The 19,896-nt window shown below is 37.8% G+C and overlaps 3 protein-coding genes and 1 pseudogene across 3 annotated transcripts; 3 read left to right on the forward strand and 1 right to left on the reverse strand.

Annotated features, from left to right (window-relative positions):
* Positions 1-368: 368 nt before the first annotated feature.
* LOC138893591 (uncharacterized) lies at positions 369-1,175 on the forward strand. Its single transcript, XM_070178227.1, has one exon. The coding sequence runs from the start codon at positions 369-371 to the stop codon at positions 1,173-1,175; it is 807 nt and encodes a 268-aa protein (XP_070034328.1).
* A 2,266-nt stretch (positions 1,176-3,441) lies between these two features.
* Positions 3,442-3,897, forward strand: LOC138893592 (uncharacterized). The gene has a single exon (XM_070178228.1). The coding sequence runs from the start codon at positions 3,442-3,444 to the stop codon at positions 3,895-3,897; it is 456 nt and encodes a 151-aa protein (XP_070034329.1).
* Positions 3,898-6,885: 2,988 nt separating this feature from the next.
* Positions 6,886-7,061, reverse strand: LOC117277540 (U2 spliceosomal RNA; annotated as a pseudogene).
* A 3,546-nt stretch (positions 7,062-10,607) lies between these two features.
* LOC104099224 (serine/threonine-protein kinase STY13-like) lies at positions 10,608-18,528 on the forward strand. The gene is made up of 3 exons (XM_009606150.4): positions 10,608-10,881; positions 11,729-12,706; positions 17,928-18,528. The coding sequence occupies exons 2-3, from the start codon at positions 11,823-11,825 to the stop codon at positions 18,262-18,264; spliced, it is 1,221 nt and encodes a 406-aa protein (XP_009604445.1). The 5' UTR covers positions 10,608-10,881; positions 11,729-11,822; the 3' UTR covers positions 18,265-18,528.
* The last annotated feature ends 1,368 nt before the right edge of the window (positions 18,529-19,896 follow it).

Consider the following 19,896-nt stretch of genomic DNA (forward strand, 5'->3'; position numbering starts at 1 on the left):
CGGAGAGTTTAGAGGTGGCCCGGCTGAGGGAAGAGGCCAATTTGTGAGGGGTCATACTAGCAGGCCCACATATAAAGCACCGCCGCCTTCTCGGGGTGCTCCAGTGTGACTTTATTTCAGTGCCATGCCAGAGAGTTCCTACCGCCCACTAGCTATTCAGGGTTCCTCTAGTGGGTATTCGGGCAATCAGGTTCAGACAATGCCAGCAACCCATCATACCGAGAGGTTGTTTCGAGTGCGGGGATCTTACTCATGTGCGGAGGTTCTGCCCCAGGTTTCAGGGCAAGACAGTGCAGCAGGCTCAGCAATATATGATTACAGCACCAGCTGCCCCACCATTCGTCCGACCGCCCAGAGGCGGAGGGCAGATGGGTAGGGATCATCCTAGAGGTGGAGGCCAGCCAGATAGAGGCCAGTCAGGTGGCGCTCCAGCTATGTTCTATGCTTTTCCGGCCAGACCAGATGCAGTTGCCTCAGATGTCGTGATCACATGTATTATTTCTCTCTGCGCTAGGGATGTTTCAGTACTATTTGACCTAGGATCTACATATTCATACGTTTCATCTCTGTTTGCTCATTTCCTGGGTGTTCCTCATGAGTCCTTGGTTACTCCTATCTATGTGTCCACTCCTCTGGGGGTTCGGATCTACCAGTCCTGCATTGTTATATTCTATGGTTATGAGACTAGATCAAATCTTTTGTTGCTCAATATGACCGACTTTGAGGTCATCTTGAGCATGGACTGGTTATCTCTGTATCACGCCATCCTTGATTGCCATGCCAAGACTGTTACCTTGGCAATGCCAGAGTTGCCTAGATTTGAGTGGAAGGGATCGTCTGTCAGTGCATCTAGACGGGTTATTTCTTTTTTGAAGGATCGACACATGGTCGGGAAGGGTTGTTTAGCTTATCTATATTATGTTCGAGATACTACCATAGAGACTCCGGTGATTGATTCAGTGCTCGTTGTCCGGGAGTTCTCCGATGTGTTTCCTTCTGACCTACCAGGTATGCCACCAGATCATGATATCGATTTATGTATTGATTTGGCTCCAGGTACCCAGCCTATATCTATTCCACTGTACCGCATGGATCCGAAAGAGTTGAAGGAGTTGAAGGAACAGCTTGAGGAGTTTCTAGGAAAGGGGTTCGTCAGATCGAGTGTATCGCCTTAGGGTACACCAGTGTTATTTGTGAAGAAGAAAGATAAGAATATGCTGATGTGCATTGATTATCGCCAGTTGAACAAGGTTACGATCAAGAACAAGTACCCGTTGCCACGTATTGATTATTTGTTTAACCAGTTGCAGGGTTCCAGGGTGTTCTCTAAGATTGACTTGAGATTGGGGTACCATTAGTTGAATATTCGAGATTTGAATGTTCCAAAGATGTCTTTCCGGACTGGATATGGCCATTATTATTTTCTAGTGATGTCCTTTGGCTTGACTAACGCCCCAGCGGCGTTTATGGATTTGATGAACAGGGTGTTCAGGCCATATATTGATTCATTTGTCATTGTCTTCATTGATGACATTTTGATCTACTCACGTAGCATGTAGTAGCACGAGCAGCATTTGAGAGTGGTGCTTCAGACCTTGCGAGAACAGAAGCTATATTCTAAGTTCTCCAAGTGTGAGTTCTGGTTGAATTATGTGGCATTCTTAGGGCATGTTGTATCAGACAAGGGTATTAAGGTAGACCCTAAGAAAATTAAGGTAGTTTAGAGTTGGCCTCGTCCTACCACAACGACTGAGATTATGAGATTCCTGGGGTTAGCAGGTTATTATCATCGGTTTGTGGAGGGCTTCTCATCTATTGCAGCACTTTTGACTAGATTGACCCAGAATGGTGCTCTGTTCTGATGGTCCGATGATTGTGAGGCGGGCTTTCAGAAGCTCAAGACCGCATTGACTTCAGCACCGGTGTTAGTGTTGCCTTCCGGTTCAGGGATATACATTGTGTATTGTGATGCTTCGCGTGTTAGTTTGGGTTATGTATTGATGCAGGAGGGGCGAGTTATTGCATATGCTTCACGTCAGCTGAATCCCCACGAGAAGAATTACTATGTACACGATTTGGAGTTGACTGCAATTGTTCATGCACTTAAGATCTAGAGGCATTATCTTTATAGGGTGTCCTATGAGGTTTACACCGATCATCGCAGCTTGCAACATTTGTTCAAGCAGAGGGATCTCAATTCGAGGTAGCGCAAGTGGCTTGAGTTACTAAAGGATTATGATATTACCATCCTTTATTATCCGGGCAAGGCTAATGTAGTTGCGGATGCCTTGCGCATAAAGGTAGAGAGTATGGGTAGTTTGGCATTCATTTCAGCGGAGGAGAGGCCACTAGCTTTGGACATTCAGTCCTTGGCTAACAGACTTGTAAGGTTGGACATTTCAGAGCCCAACAGAGTTCTTGCATGTCGCCCAGTCTTCACTATTCGAGCAGATCAAGGCTTGTCAGTTTGATGATCCGCATTTATTGGTTCTCAGAGACGGTACTGCAGGGTGGTGCCAAGGAGGTTACTATCGATGAATATTGTGTTCTGCGACTCTAGGGTTGCCTATCTGTTCCTAATATTGATGGTTTGAGGGAGGAGATCTTAGAGGAGGCACACAATTCTCAGTATTCTATTCATACAGGTGCTACGAAGATGTATCGTGACCTGAGGCAGCATTATTGGTGGTGGAGAATGAAGAAGGACATAGTTGAGTATGTAGCGAGGTGCCTTAATTGTCAGTAGGTTAAGTATAAGCACCAGAGGCCAGGTGGCCTACTCCAGCAGATGGTTATACCTGAGTGGAAATGGGAGCGCATTACTATGGACTTTGTAGTTGGGTTGCTGTGGACCTTGCGGAAGTTTGATGCAGTTTGAGTCATTGTCGACAGGTTGACCAAGTCAGCACACTTCATTCCGGTTGTGACCACGTATTCTTCAAAGAAGTTGGCCCAGATTTATATTCAGGAGATTGTTCGGTTGTATGGTGTGCATGTATCCATCATATCAGATAAAAGCCCTTAATTTACTTCACATTTCTGGAGGGAAGTACAGAGTGAGTTGGGGACTCGGGTAAAGCTCAGCACAACTTTTCATCCGCAGACTGACGGGCAGTCGGAGCGAACAATTCAGATCTTGGATGATATTCTCAAAGCATGCGTGATTGACTTCGGAGGGCAGTGCGATCGATTCTTGCCTTTGACTGAGTTTGCTTACAACAACAGTTATCAGTCCAGCATTGAGATGGCTCCATTTGAGGCTTTATATGATCGGCGATGTCGTTCTCCCATCGGATGGTTTGAGCCCAGCGAAGCTAAGTTATATGGTACTGATTTAGTGAAGGATGCCTTGAAAAGGTAAAGTTGATTCAGGAGCGGCTTCGCACAGCACAATCCAAACAAAAAGGTTACGCGGATCAAAAGTCATGTGATTTATCGTTTATGGTGGGCAAGAAGGTTCTCTTGAAAGTCTCGCGGATGAAGGGAATCATAAGGATCGGGAAGGAGGGAAAGTTGAGCCCAAGGTTTATAGGCCCATTTGAGGTGATGAGACGAGTTAGGGAGGCTGCTTATGAGCTTTCTTTGCCTCCTAGTCTATCGAGAGTTCATCCGGTTTTCCACGTGTCTATGCTCTGGAGGTATCATGCCGACAGGTCACATGTGTTAGACTTCAGCACGCTTCAGTTAGATGAGAGCATGGGTTATGAGGAAGATCCGGTTGCTATTGTTGATAGGCAGGTTTGCCAGTTGAGGTCCAAGAAGATTTTTACGGTAAAAGTTCAGTGGAGGGGCCAACCAGCGGAGGAGGCGACATGGGAGGCCGAGGAGGACATGCGAAACAGATATCCACACATATTCAACACTTCAGGTATGACTCTAGACCCCTTCGAGTACTAACATTTGTTTAAGAAGTGGAGAATGTAACGACCCGACCAGTCATTTTGCTTTCTAGATCCCCCCCATCCCCCTAAATAAGACTCCTTGTATGTGTTTTAACTATTTTATGACTTGCGGGGATGGTTAGTTCAGAATTTGGAAGGGTTCGGGTTGAAATCAGAACACTTAGTTCCTTAAGGTTGGCTAAAAAGGGCTAAGTTTGACTTGAGTCAATGTTTTGATTAAACGACCTTGAAACTGGGATTTGATAGTTCCAATAGGTTCGTACTATGATTTTGGACTTGGACGTATGTTCGGATCGAGTTTCGGATGACCCGGGAGCGTTTCAACGCTTAATATAGATAGTTGACACCTTGAAGGTTTTAAAGTTATTTAAATTTGGTTTGGAGTAGGTATTTGTGTTATCGAGGTTCGTTTGGGATTCCGAGCCTGGAAATAGTTTTGTATGGTGATTTAAGACTTGCACTCAAAATTTGAAGTCATTCCGAGTAGTTTAAGTACGAATTGGCGCATTCAGGATAAGTGAAGAATTTGAAGTCCATAATTTGATCCTATTGGTTTTGGGTTGCGATTCTTAGTTTTAATGTTGTTTTCCGTGTTTCGAAGATGTGAGCGAGTCCATTTTATGATTTCAAACTTGTTGGTATGTTTGGACGAGGCCTGTGGGCCTCAGATTTCATTCCGACGAAGCGCGGAGGTCGTTTGGCCTTGGGTGCATAGCTGAAGCACCCAGCTTCTGGTGCAATCGCACGTGCGAAGGGACAATTGCAGGTGCGAGCTCGTAGAAGCGAGCCAACAACCGCAAAAGCGAGCCAACAACCGCAGAAGCGGCCCAGTGTGAGCTGCCCAGGGATCGCAGATAAGGAGCATGGGGGCACACCTGCGAACGAGCATGTGCGATGGAAGCAATCGCAGGAGTGACACTCGCGTCACAGAAGCGGGCCAGTTGCCCGCAGATGCGGAAGAAGGCCAACTAGGCAAGGGCTGCCGCATCTGCGATGACTTTCCGCAGATGCAGAGCCGCAGAAGTGACCGTCCCTTCACAGATGCGAAATTGCCGGAGGCAGAATGGTTCATTTAATGCGGGACTTAGGCTATTTTGGTTCATTTTCTTTCATCTCTTGGGCGATTTTGGAGCTCCTGGAGAGGGATTTTCACCTAACACTTTAAGGTAAGTAATTTCTATACAATAGGAGTTAAATACATAGATTATGAGTAGATTTTAACATGAAAAATTATAAAAATCGCAGGTTTAGATGAAAAACCTAGGTTTTGATAAAAATGGGATTTAGCCACGAAAATGATTATGGAATCGAGTAAAAATTATATATTTGAGTTCGTGAGGTTATGGGTAATAACTTTTTTCGAAAATTTTCGTAATCCGGGTACGTGGGTCCGGTAATGAATTTTAGGAATCCTTCAATTGGGGTTGGATAATCACTCTAATAGTTAGAATATGAACTTTTGAACACGTATTGATTCATTTATATAACATTTGACTAGTTTTGGATAGTTCGGCACCGAGTTGAGGCTTTAGAACGAAATTGTGACTGAAAAGTGAGCTTTGAGACGAGGTAAGTCTCTTGTCTAACCTTGTAAGAGGGAATTTGCTCCTCAAGTAATTTAAATTAATTTTTACTTATAATTGTAGGGGCTACTTACGCACGAGGTGACGAGAATCCGTGCGTTGCTACTATTTATGCTTATGTCCGGGTAGTTTAGGACCTAAATCATGAATTACTTGTAATATTAGTACCCTACTTATTAATTTAAGTGCCTAAATTATATTAGAACTTGTTAGAGAAATTGTAAAAGACCGAATTTCACTTACTTGAATCTTTAGCGGATTACTTGACCGTGAATATAAATTTTATTATATTGTGTACTAGCCTTGTTGTAACGTTTAAGTCAAATGCTTATAAAGTATCCTCTCTTCTTGTGGAGCAGGCCGATCGTCTCGGCAGTAGATAGATGCATCTATGGATCGTGCCGCACATCCCTCGGCAGTGTACACGTTATTCTGAATCGGGTCGTACGACCTCGGCATAAATCGTGCTTAATAATACTCGGAGCCTAATCATACTTGATATTATTTTGTGGCTTATGAGGTTACACTTGTTAATGACGGAAATTTATTTGGGACTTATCAATTTATGAAAGAGTTATTTGCACCTGCTTGTTAATGAGTCATTATAATTGTTTACATAATTCATGCTTATTTAGAATTTTTGTATTCATATTGTTAGCCCTTAGTAAGTGTCGAAGTCGACCCCTCGTCACTACTTCTTCGAGGTTAAACTAGATACTTACTGGGTACATGTTGTTTATGTACTCACGCTACACTTCTGTACTAATCGTGCAGGATCTAAGATAGGTACATCTGGCAGTCCTACCGGCGCGCATCCCAGATATCCCGAGGCCTAGTGGTGAGTTGCTTCCTGAGCCATTCCGCAGCACCTAGAGTCTCTCCTTTGCATTTATTTCTGTCCATTTTTATTTTAGACAGTAGCTAGAGTTTTGTATAATCTATTAGTATCATACACGTGTGACACCAGGTCTTGGTACACACACTAGCAAACATATGATTTTGGGTTATTGTATTGTTATGATTGCACTCAACTGTTTTTGTCTATTTATTTGAAATTTGATGTTTCTTAACCTTTTAATTTATGGAATTTAATTACTTGAAAACTTATTAAAAGAGAAATAACATAGTTTAATTCACTGTTGACTTGTCTAACGGTAACGTTGGACGTCATCACGGCCTATAGGAGAATTGGGTCGTGACAACATGAACCTCTTTGGTAAATTCGAATGTCGCGATTCTAATGCATATTTGAGTCTATTGATGATAAAGCTAATGCATATCATTAAGTTTTCTTGTTGTTAAAGCGATGTAATTTAGTTGTTCAAAAGAGATATATGACAACTTGTTAATAATTGGAGAACATTTTAATTCTATGATACTCTTTTAGAGGTGGCATTTTTCCTGGGTGTGCCAGGCCTGGGCTGTAGTGCAACCCCAAGCAACGCACGAAGGCCCAAGTAACAAGCTACCTTAGTGATCCTTCCCTTTCAAAAACTTGAGTTATCGGCTCACATATAGATATTAAACTAATAAAAATATATAATACACTTGATCTTAGCCAAGCCGAGAAAGGTATTTTTAGGGGGTGACTTAAGTTCACTTAATAATTGTACATCCCAATTAAGAACATACGTAATAGCAGTCAAAGATCAAATATTGACATTTTAATTATATGTAAGTGACCACACCTTAGGTATTCTCTTGATGAGAAAAAAAGATAAGAAAACAAGAAGACTAAAATATCATTGGGTGAAGGAAAAAGGAGATAAAGATTTGGCCTTTACCCAATTTTCTGACAAAACTCATTTTCTTATTTAAAATTCATTTATCACGTAAGCTTACATTTTTATCTCGTTTTTCCTTTCGTTTCTTGTGGTATAAAATACACATTTTCGCAGTAATATTAGCTTTTCAAATTCATGAAAAAATGGTTGTGATGACTGTGTAATTAATCATATAAATCATGCCTAGTATGTCAACAATTCCATGATTAATATGTCTTTTTAATTCTAATTTCATTGCTATAATAGTTTTTTAATTGACCAATGAATATCGTAAACTCGTAATGTTTGTTTATCTTTTTCATGTGAGCTATACACACTTAAAGTTAAGGTCGGTTTTGTTCAAATTGAATCTCCCGTTCAAAAATATTATATTTCGGAATTTTTTAGCTACTATATGATCAACGCAATAAAGATTAAAAGAATAGCTTGAAGGAGTAATATACTAATAATACCTATTTAAGTTCATTGATCTGAGGAAATTATGTTTATATTATAAATCTTTGAGAGGCAATATGTCACCAAATCAAAAATCAAGGGAGTGTAAAGTGTAAACATCGATGTTTGATTTGATTCCTCCAACCACAAATGTTGTCTTGTTCTTCCTTCTTATTTATTAGTATTTCCCTTAAATCTAAGGTGTAAAAGATCATTAAATCTAGCTTTATCTACAAATAAATACATTCACATCCTAAAATCATATCTTTTGTACGAAATTATTTTTCTATTCCTCACTCGTATCAACCACAAGTCATTGATTTTTGGTAGATTTTTTTTTTCCGGTTAAAGATGAAGGTATTCTATCCGTCCTGTCATAATTTTTTATGGTGGTAGATAACGCATCGTAATCATCTCTTATAAAAATAAAATATTTTTTAATACAAATCATTTTAATATGTAATATTGATAAAACGTTTCTGGCCTTTCTTATATAATCTAAGATTTGCAATTCTGGTACATATTTAAAGTTAGCCAGTTATAAAGCAATGTCTAATTATCAAAATCGATTCATGCCAACTTGTTGCCTAGATGGTTTTGAATAATTTGAGTTAGATAAAGGATTATAGTTTTCAAACTCGTTTATTTCGTTTTATGTTATCTAAGCTTACCACCAAAATTCTGATAAGAGGTACTTTCCTTTTTAATACGTCGTATGTGACATGAATTTAAACTAGTGTTTGACCATAAATTCTCAAATTTGTTTTAAAAAATCTGATTTGGGTGAAATTTGGTTTGAAGATGGAAATCTGTTTGGACATAATTTTTCAAAACAAATTTTACTTTTTTTTTTTTGAAAAATACATGAAATGTGACTTGTACTCATAAGTTTTAAAAACTATCAAAAATACCCAATAACTCTGAAGGAAATTCATACAAAACAAGCGAAAGAAATCTGAAGAAAATTTATACAAACATTAGCAAATTACCTTCAACTTTTATCTTTGCGGTGGATTGCCACAGATTGACGAATATTTTCTTCTGTTTATAGAGAAGGGCAAAGTCACGTGAGTTTAATGGGAGAAAAATGGGTAGATATGAATTAGTTGGGTCATAATAACACAAAATGAGCTTTTTTATAAAATACAAAAGTTTAGGGCAATTTTTTTTTTTTTTTAAAAAATCAAACAGTAATATTTTGGGCCACAAATATCTCTTGAACTGGTTTTGGGATTTGAAAAATTATCAAAATATGGATAAAATCTATAAACATACAGGTATTTGCCAAACAAAAAATTGGATAAAATTTGACAAAATCTATGATCAAATGGGGGCTAAATTAATTGAACTCTCAAAGTGAGTACTAAATACCAAATGAGAAATCAATTATCTAAGCTTACTAATAATAACATGTATAATTAACAGTAGGAGAACATTTTAAAACTATTATATGCTCTTTTATTTTTTATCAAGACTATCATTTACGATTATTTCATATCTCAATAAAATTATACGATGGTTCCATCAGAAACATCCAATAAATGGAAAAATAATACTCCTCGGTCCACTTTAAGTGAAATTTTGATCTTTTTTTTGTGGTCCAAAATATTTAATTTGCTTAAATATCAAGAAAGAATTAATTTCTTTTTTTTAAAGTTACCCTTAGAATAAATAGCCTAGAAGTATTTGTTCTATTTTAATGAATAAATTAAGATTAATATGATTAATTTTATTAATTAATAATAAAAGATAAATTTCTTAATATATATAAAAATAACCAAAAACATTACAGGAGAAAGTAAATGACTATCTTACACAAAATTCCACACCATATTAAATGCACTTTTCCAATTACATCTCTTTCTTTTCCTCTTTTTTCTTTCATTTCCCTCCTTTTTATTATTTTATTTTTTGTTCAATTGGCCTGACTTTGACGTGACATCCCAAATAAGCACATTCGTAGTACAAGTCCAAAATCAAATATCCTACCGTCAGGATTTAAGTAGTCCCCACGTAACTCCATGCTCACAAAACATTTAACATGTGAGTGACTACACCACAAGCCTTCCCTAAATGCAAAAAGAAAGGAAAAAAAACAAAAGATAAAGGGTGTGTTTGGTATTGAAGAAAATATTTTTCATTATCGAAAAATTGAAACATAAATTTCTTAAAGAAGTAAGAAAAATATATATTCTTAATCGCTTTCAAAAATAATAACTTACAATACACATATATATATATATATATATACAAAAAATATGTATATTTTATAAACTTTTTGACTAGTCTATTAATTAATTTTATATTTTACTTTTTAAATAATTTTTCGTAATAGATTTACGAAAAACAAGTTTAATAGAAGAATTCACCCAAATAGCCGTAATAGATTTACGAAAAACAAGTTTAATAGAAAAATTCACCTAAATAGTTGCCTATCCAATCACTTAAAAGTAAAAATAGTCAGTGAAAGTATAATATACGTATAACATATATATTATATATGTATAATTTATATATATGACTAGAAAAAATAAATAATGAATAGACCGGTTATTTATGTAAAGATCCTTTTATAAGTCCATTTACTCCTATTCTCATTCTCCACGCTCCAACCCAATCCCACCCCTCAACCCCTGACCCCGATGCCCCCACCCCACTAGATCCCCGCCCCCCACCTCAACTCCCGACCCCAACCCACCCCATCTTGACGTGACATCCCAAATAAGCACATACGTTATACTAGTCCAAATATCAAATGATAAAGGGTCCTGATTAAAGTAGGCCCCACAGAACTTCAGCTCACATAACATTTTAATATGTGAGTGACTACACCATAGGTCTTCCATGATGTGCTAAAAGAAAAAAACAAAAGACTAAGACTAAACAAGCTCTCTCCTCTATAGCCAAGACAATTCACAATTCATTTCATTCATTACTTTGTGTGTGTGTGTGTTTTTCTCGTGTTCACTTCTCTTTCTTCGTTTTTCCTGTGCTACTGAGAATACCCTCTCTTTCTCTCTAACTTTATTAGCTCTCTTTCTCTCTACGCCGTCGTTTTACCGCCGGTGAAGGTTTATTTAACCGGAGGATTTGGTCAGTTGGAAAGTTCGATCGGCTGTAGAGAACAATTAGCACACGGCACCAGCTTAATCGCAAAGTCAAGCTCTTTTGATCGCGGTAAAATTACCTTTCCGTCCTCGATTTTGCCCTCGGATCACTAATTTTGTTAAATTTTTGAGCTTTTTTGTTGAGCTCTTGCTGTTTTAATTATGATTTTTCTTAGTTCTATTTTCGACTATTTTAGCCTTTTTAAGTTTTCTATAATTTGGAGTTTGCATTTTTTTTTTAAAAATTAATTTGAATTTGAAGGTCTTAGGTTACTCAAGTTATAGGGATTATGGTTTTAGGTAGTTTTTGATTAATCTTCTGAATGTACTTGAAGAGAATTTGTTAATTGATTTCTCATTTCCATTTCTAGTGATTAGCTAATTCGAAGGCATTAAATGAACTGAAAGTGATGAGGGATTCTTTTTTTCTACATGGTCTGTTTTACAAATTTGTATCAATAAAGCTTGGTTTTTGGAAGTTTTGTCGTGGGTAGAGTTACCCGGTACCTGAGCTGGTGGGAGGTAGCAGCTACTCGGTCTAATAATAATAGATGTGCGTGTAAGCTGGCCCGGACACCACCGTCATTGAAAAAAGCTAGTAATATTTGTGTAGTCGTTTTAGCTTATTCAATTTGTTAATTGCATTCCGACGTGTGAAGAGGGAGAAGAAGAGCCAACAGAAGTATGATTATAAAGAGGATATTACTAGGCTGATGGTTTTTCTTATTGGAGTCTACATCTGGTAGGCTTCTCGTTATGCTAGGTTTATTTATCCAAGAAACTAAGAAAATGAGAATGAGTTATTTAAATAAAGGGCAAACAGGGTTTCTCAGTTTCACAGGCCTTTATCCCTGTCAGTTTACTGAGAAGGATTGTGTTTTTGATAAATGACCTTTTCCTTTTTCATGATTTTACAGGGCAGGAGAGGTGCAGTTTGATTGTAGAAACCCTCATGCAGTAGAAATAAGTCAGATTTGAAGCTTTTGTGCTGTAGCTGCTTTGTCAGAAAAAATGTTGGAGGCTCCAAACTTTGTTGGACTTATAGACTTAAATCAAAACCTGTCACAAAATTTCTACCATAAGCTTGGTGAGGGGTCAAACATGTCAATTGAGAGTTATGGGAGCTTGCAGATGAGCAATGGTGGAGGTTCTGTTGCAATGTCGATGGATAACAGCAGTGTTGGGTCAAATGATTCTCACACTCGTATTTTAAACCACCAGGGCCTCAATCGCGTCCACAATAACTATTCTGTTGCAGCTAGTGTAAACAGGGGGAGAGTTTCTAACGGGTTGAGCAATGATGCCCTCGCTCAAGCCTTGATTGATCCTCGATTCCCCACCATTGGGCTTGAGAATTATGATGAGTGGACAATTGACTTGAGGAAGCTTAACATGGGACCAGCTTTTGCTCAAGGAGCTTTTGGAAAACTCTACAAGGGAACTTATAATGGTGAGGATGTTGCTATCAAGCTTTTGGAGAGGCCGGAGCATGATCTTGAGAGGGCTCACTTGATGGAGCAGCAATTTCAGCAGGAGGTCATGATGTTGGCAAATTTGAAGCATCCAAATATAGTTCGGTTTATTGGTGCGTGTCGTAAACCCATGGTATGGTGTATTGTGACTGAATACGCAAAAGGGGGATCAGTGCGCCAGTTCCTAACGAGGCGGCACAACCGATCTGTGCCATTGAAGTTAGCAGTGAAGCAGGCTTTGGATGTGGCAAGGGGGATGGAGTATGTACATGCCCTGAATCTGATACACCGTGATCTGAAATCCGACAATCTACTGATTGCTGCTGACAAGTCAATCAAGATTGCGGACTTTGGTGTTGCTCGTATTGAGGTGCAGACGGAAGGAATGACACCAGAAACTGGAACATACCGCTGGATGGCTCCGTAAGCATCTAGACTCTTTAGCAGCCTTGTTAAATCTGGTGTCTTATTCCAGTTTTTGGGCTTATGGCCAAACCCTATACTAGAGCTCTTAAGCTTTTTGACCTACTCTATGGGATATGTTTTAGCTTTGTAGATTACTTTTAAAGTTTTCAATTTCCTTATTTTAGTTTTAAATTCCAATGCTTTTTATATTTGTGCATGTGAAAAACTAGCCTTTTACTTGCTAAGAATAAGGTGAAATTGTAGCAAACATAGATATTCTCATTGCTGCATGATATATTAGAAATATTGTAGCATGCTGGATCCTTTTTTTTGGCAAAATAGAACTGAAGTGAAAAGCATGGAGTCGATGGGTTCAAGACCTGTATATTCTTTTGATAGGACCTCATAAATTGCGATTATATTGCTGTTGCTAAGAGGGAGAAATTATTTCTTCCGATCAAACTTTTTAACTTAGTTATGCGCCTATTGATGAAGGTCAAAGAAATGATCAGCTTAATATTCTCTTTCAATTTCTTTCCCTCCTTTCTTCTTGCCTGTGACTTGTAATTTGTTTCAAGTTAGTCACACTTAAGGGTGTGCCTAGTGGTTAATGAAATGGGTGCAAATCGTGGAGACTAGGGCTTAAATCCCAGCAGAGACAAAAACACTAGGTGATTTCTTCCCATATGCTTACGCCTTGGTGCGCAATACCCGATATCTGCGCTGATGGGAGATAGCAGGCATTCGGTGAAATAGTCGAGATGCTCTGGCCCGAGTATCATTGTAAAAAAAAAGTTGCTTTTAGTTAGTCTAGCTGGAAAGGGTTCAAACTACAGCAGCTACCTCACTGGGTTCAGTTTCAGGATATGTTTGAGAGATATGAACCATAGTTCTACTTGTTGAATAGGTAGATGAAAGCTCATTTGGAAGTACTTCTTCTCTCCTTTGTGATGTTGACCTTCCATCGTCAGCTTTAGCATTGCCTCGCTCTTCAGAGCAATGGGGTTCTTTTGGAATATTGTATGGGTAAGAAAGAGAATGGGGAGGTGCGAGTCATTGGATTTCTCTCTCTTTACAGGATAACATACTTCCACATACTATGTTCGTTGTTGCTGGAAAAACTTGAAGAGGAGAAGGGGATAAGGGATGACAATTTTTGTGTCTACTGAACGCATGTCTCCCTTTACTGGAAGTTGGTGGGGAGGAAAAGATTGCTATTGGTCTTTTCTTAAAAGAAATGATTATAGCCTCTAACTTTAGATTGATTAACCCAATTAGCGACTTTCCAGTAAGAGATGACTTGATATTATTCGAATTCCTCGCCTTTCTCGCTCTTGGTAATGTGGTGGGAGGGTATAATATTGAGAGTTCTGTGGTTAATTTTTTCCATTCACCATTATTAAAGAAGGCTGTTGTCGTATATTGGATTCGTACCTCTATGGAAACAGGTTATTGCCTTTATTTGCATTGCTCTCCTAGAAAGCTTAGCAATGCTTGTCCTAAGCTGGACAGTGGACAATGTACTTGTCTACCTGGATGATGATTTCAAATGGACGTCCGAGTTCATGGTCAAGATTCGGAACTAGATGAGTATTTGAAGATGTTATAATGCAATTGTCATAATTGCACGCACAATTAATGGTTTACTGCTTTGGGGTAAGGTCATTTGTTTGTTCAAAAAGGTAGATTCATTACACCATAAGTCAGTGTACCTCTTTAAGCATCTTCGCTAGCTCCGAGTTGGAAAGAAGCTCAAGCCCTGTTGTTAATTGTTTTTTCAAAAAGGTAAATTGGTTACACCATAAAGCAAGTGTACCTCTTTTAGTATCTTCGCTAGCTCTGAGTTGGCAAGAAGTTAATTCTTCTCCGAGATGTTTCTTGTCTCTGCTATGGTGATATGATTCTCCGTTGAGTTGCTAAATAGACTTTCTCCATCTAGAACACCATCTCAATCAATGAAAAGTAGAAGTGGAATATTGGCTCAATCTTCTCATGAACCTGAATCATTTTTTTTAATAACCGTGGTGTCCGGGTTAGCTTGCGCGCACCTCGACTAATCCATGGGGTACCTACCATTGCTATCTCCCACCAGCACTGGTGCCGGGTAACCCTATCCTCCAAGACTTGGATCGATGAGAAGAAATCACTTAGTATTTTTGCCTCTGCTGGGATCGATCTGAACCTGAGGCGTCATGGTTCTCAACCCACTTCATTGATCATTACGCCACTTTTTTTATTTTTATAAGTAAATCATTTTCTAAAACCTCCCGTCATTCTTTCTAGAAAGCAGTGTTTCTAAAGTGAAAAGCGTAAAAAGTGACAAGGTCCATGGAGTTTGATGCGAAAAGCGAGAAGTGAAGCACTCAAGTTTTCCAAAAGTATAAATGTATAATATACAATATATACAAATTTATAAATCTTCTCATGAACCCGGATCATTTCCTGAAACCTCCAATCATTCTTTGTGGAGAGCATTGTTTTGAAAAGTGAAGCACCAAAAAGGATAAGGTCCATGGAGTTTGAAGCTAAAAGGAGAAGTGAGGCACACAAGTTATGGAAAAGTAAATAATACCAAACATAGAAAAGTTTAGTAGTATAACAATCCAATTTGCAATTAAAATAACTAAATTTAACAACCAATTTACGATATTGTTGATATTAATCCAACTCCTCAAAATCAAGATTTAAAGAATCGACCCCTTCTCATTAGGATCACTTTGTGCATCATCATTTAGAGTGCACACTTCTCTGGAGCGCATGGTGTCGTCTATGAAGCGATAATCCCTTGCTTCACATCGCTTAAAGTGATGGCTTTGAATAACAATGCTGGAGAGATGCTATAAATGAAGAAAACAATTCCCTGGAAAAAAATTATAATAATGCCTTAGTTTGTTGCTTAGTCTTATAGCATGTGTTGCTCGACCTAAATGCTTACTTTAGTTGAAATAGGCCTTTTAGAAAAGGAGCACAAAAAGCCGTTAATGATCAACTAATACAAGTTGTGTTAATTACGGGGGAGAGCCTACACATGCTGCGGCTCAGTACTTGACATCTTTCTTTTATTTTATGTTATTTTATAAGACTTTTACTGCCTTATATTTTGTGCAGTTTAATTGGGAGAGGCATTGCCTGATTTTTTTGTTTTGGGACAATTTAATTGCTTCAGGTTTATTGAAAGTTGATCGAATTATCACAAGCTATGTTATACTGGTCCTTTGCATTTGCTTTTCCTGTGTCGAATGTGTGTACCGTGGGTGGGGGTACTTTGTGCATACTCTTCAAAACGCACAAAAAATTAACAAAAAAAGAAATGCATGTACCGATTCCAGTATTGCATACATCTGATAGAATCCGTACTCACAAACGAGTCCACATAATATGGATCACATGCTGCTTTTATTTGCTGAAAATAAGTACTATATTTGAAACATCTCAAGATTTTAGATTTCTCTTGACCAGAACTCATCAACTGAAGGGGTTTGAAAAAACCCATGCATCAAATCTATTTAGGGCGTTGGGGTGATATATGGGCTTGATTTGCCAAGTCCGTCCATATGCATTAAGAAACACCAAATTATTTTTGAAATACCCATAAATACTTAAGAATATATTTTACATGTCATTATTTTTTATGAAGGCGTTACATTAGAAAGCATCAAGGAGATGCAAGGTTAAAGGAGTGTGTTAGCTCCATTATAACAGATTATAGGGAGCTAGCACAATCCAAAAAATGATCGGTACTAGCTACAGGGATTAGGTTTGTCCTGCAAAATAAATTAAGCAAACATCTAGCTTTAAGAGAGTGATCTGGAGTTGAGATTCCATCAAAACATCTTTGTTTCCTTTCCATCAAGAAAATAACTGCTGGGTTCATCAACCAGATTTTCTTGATGGATTTATCAACTCTAACTTGCATATGCATCTCTGATATCACATGTCATTTTATGTATTATGCTTGCATTTCTAGGTTCATGCATTTGCATGCCTGAGTATTAAATTGTTAAAATCTATGTTTTATTGGATAACCATGGAAATAATCTTCTTCGGTGGCATGGACTAGCATATAATGTGCAAAACTAATGACAAGAAAGAAAATTTTGCTTCAATTTGTTTAGTAGTTTATTGTTTTGCTGACATTCGGGTTTTTCCTGTATTTGGTGTCATAACCGAGAATTGGTATATTAATGCTTTTGGAGGAATATTTGCTAATCATGATTTCCTGGGTCTTTAGGATACTGTTCTTGGAAGCTCAGTTATTTGTTTCTCGGGCATATATGGCAGTTAGAATTTAAACCTTAAATTAGATCTGCAATTCCACATTGGGAATATACTGGGTATGTTGTTATTGCAATTCAGGATGAAAGACAACAGGATATAGAATTAGCTCCCTTTCCATCTGTTGTAGAATGCTCACTTATCAAGTATCCACGGTAGATTAAGACTGGCATTTGTTCCTTTTTTGTTTTTGGCTTGTTTCCTACACAACGTTGGAGATGAAAATTGGCTTGGGAGATGAAAGTATATTCTTCATAAGCTAAGTGAGTTGGAGATTAAGCATTTGTTTTCTTGAGATAATGTGACAAATGGAGAAATTGTTTTCATTTCTAATAGGATTTTTAGACATTAATCAAAGAAGATAGTGTTCATGCCTGCCTGAAGTAATGTTGAAATGCTTGTTGTAAGAATGGATGTATGAGGCTGGTCTGCTTAGTGGTGATAATTTTGGTGACAATCTAGTCGTGAAGCACCAGACCACTGTGATGGTGGATAACATCGCAGTGAAATATAGTTCTTCTCAGTGTGAGAATAGACTAGTATGCATGACTTGCCTTAGGGAAGTAGACAGATGAATGTGCTTTCTCTTGACTGAGTTTGATGTAATAATGAATGATCTTACAAAAGAATGATATATTCCCAAAACAGTGGATCTCAATAATCTGGTAAAGTTCGTAGCTTAGCATGCGTAGCCAGTCTTTGAATCTAACTGATATTATTTGTACTCAAATTTTGATTCCAAGTAACCTGAAAATGAAGTTACCTTTCAAGTTTCCTCTTGAGAAACTATCTATTCATGTTCTGCAGATCCTATCCTGTTTAACTTTATCTTCTTTTTTTTTTTTCTTTTTTTTTTGCAATTGTTCTAGTTTCTTCTCTATTTAGAAAGAGAAAAACAATGTTCAAAGTTGTTAGTGCGTGTTTGGTGGTGGACTGCTTAAGTGCATTTGACTTTGTTTTGTAGGGAGATGATCCAGCACCGACCATACACCCAGAAAGTTGATGTTTATAGTTTTGGCATTGTTCTCTGGGAGCTCATAACAGGGATGCTTCCTTTCCAGAACATGACTGCTGTACAGGCAGCTTTTGCTGTTGTCAACAAAGGCGTCCGCCCAACGATCCCCAATGATTGTTTGCCTGTGTTATCTGAGATCATGACCCGCTGCTGGGATGCTGACCCTGATAATAGGCCACCTTTCTCTCAGGTGGTCAGAATGCTTGAGGCAGCAGAGACAGAAATCATGACTACTGTCAGAAAGGCCCGTTTCAGGTGCTGCATCCAACCTATGACTACAGATTGATTCGCGAAGAGGAAACTAGCAGCAAAATGTTGGATGGCAAAACTGATTTGAGTCCACCATGTGTATCTATCAGGCATAATTTCTTTATTCAGATAGAAAAAGGGAGATAGTTATGATAAGAACTAATTGTTTTTCTGTTGTATCTTGTTTTTCTCTTTAACTTGGATTTAAGATGTTGACTGGTGATAAATGCTAATAGGGGGATATTTTGATGTGTATTTATGCATGTCCTTTTATGGCAGTGTTTGCTTAATTTGCTCAAAATATATTAGGTCCTGAATATCTTACTTTGTGCCCACACCCTTATTTTGTGTGTTACACTCTATTTGTATCTGTGCAGAACATACAGGGAACGGAGGAATACGATTTGCTTCAAGAGCAGTAAGGCACATCTAAATCTATGGTAAGTGTTGCAAAATATGCAGAATCTGCAGTATGGAAGTATGGTTACTTTTTAGAATAGATTGTTTTGATATTGGAAACTTCCACAACTCTTTTGCCCCCTTCCCCGCTCCTCCCGGACTTGGGGCAGTGATTTATGTGGTAGGATAGATGCCTAGTCTTGAGCATCTTTCCTATAGTTAACAAGAGAATATGGAAGGCGATAGGAGTATTTCGTCGAAGTCGTCCGTTGGACAACTTTATTTGACATATTGACTTGCAAGTCTTAATATCCTGGAGTCAAGAGTCTACATTCCTGTCCTTATTAAAGTTTGCTAGCAGTCCAGTGAGATCATGTAGGCTTAGGGTCATATTTGACTGCTGAGTCTAAACTAACAAAATTCCAAGTCTTTCCTTGTTAAAGCTTTTATTTCGCAGTCGTTCATTAGAAAAACTATTTCCATTTGGAAAAAGAGAAACTTTTTTGTTGGAAAGTAGCTTTAGTCTACTTTAGTTGTTTCACGTTAACTTTGGAGAAAAGTTGATTATATACATATTGGTTTTTGGGGGAAAAAATATTGAGGAGCATGTGTTATTTTTATGAAGACATTCCTTTGTGTTATTTCTTTTAGTTTTTTTTTTTTTTGGCAAAGCATTTTAGTTTGATTTATGAAAATAGGACTGTTTTTTAATCCAGCCGTTTGTTTTAATTTTGAAAATCTAGTCAAAACTCTTACTACTAGTTTTCGCAGGTAGTATTATTTTGGTTTTCAATAATTTACTTAATCGGCCAAATAATTGATGAAAATCAATAGAATCCGAATTAAATCTGAAACTTAATTTATAGCCTGTTTGGCCAAGTTTTTTTTTGGGGCCAAAAGTGTTTTTTTTTTGGGCCAAAAGTGCTTTTGACCAAAAATTGAGGTGTTTGCCAAGCTTTTAGAAGGGAAAAAATGCTTTTGAGGAGAAGCAGAATTAGTTTTTGAGAAGCAGAAAAATGTAGCTTCTCTCTAAAAATACTTTTCTGAGAAGCATTTTTGAGAAAAATACACTTAGAAGCAGTTTTCAAAAGTTTGGCCAAACACTAATTACTGTTCAAAAGTGCTTTTCAAATTAATTAGTCAAACACAAATTAATTCTTACCAAAAATATTTTTTTAAAAAGCACTTTTCAAAATAAGCAGATTTTAGAAATTTGGTCAAACATCCTATTAGAACACTCATTCCTTGACGAAATCCAAACGCTAGAATC

The sequence above is a fragment of the Nicotiana tomentosiformis genome, chromosome 6 (assembly GCF_000390325.3).
Source record: "Nicotiana tomentosiformis chromosome 6, ASM39032v3, whole genome shotgun sequence".
In the NCBI taxonomy this organism is placed as follows: Eukaryota; Viridiplantae; Streptophyta; class Magnoliopsida; order Solanales; family Solanaceae; genus Nicotiana; species Nicotiana tomentosiformis.

Bases quoted from the DNA above. Each gene is read 5' to 3' on its own strand.
- LOC104099224 (XM_009606150.4), top strand. From the start codon at position 11,823: ATGTTGGAGGCTCCAAACTTTGTTGGACTTATAGACTTAAATCAAAAC. The intron at 12,707-17,927 runs GTAAGCATCTAG...TTTGTTTTGTAG, and splicing joins ACATACCGCTGGATGGCTCC to GGAGATGATCCAGCACCGAC.
- LOC138893591 (XM_070178227.1), top strand. From the start codon at position 369: ATGGGTAGGGATCATCCTAGAGGTGGAGGCCAGCCAGATAGAGGCCAG.
- LOC138893592 (XM_070178228.1), top strand. From the start codon at position 3,442: ATGGTGGGCAAGAAGGTTCTCTTGAAAGTCTCGCGGATGAAGGGAATC.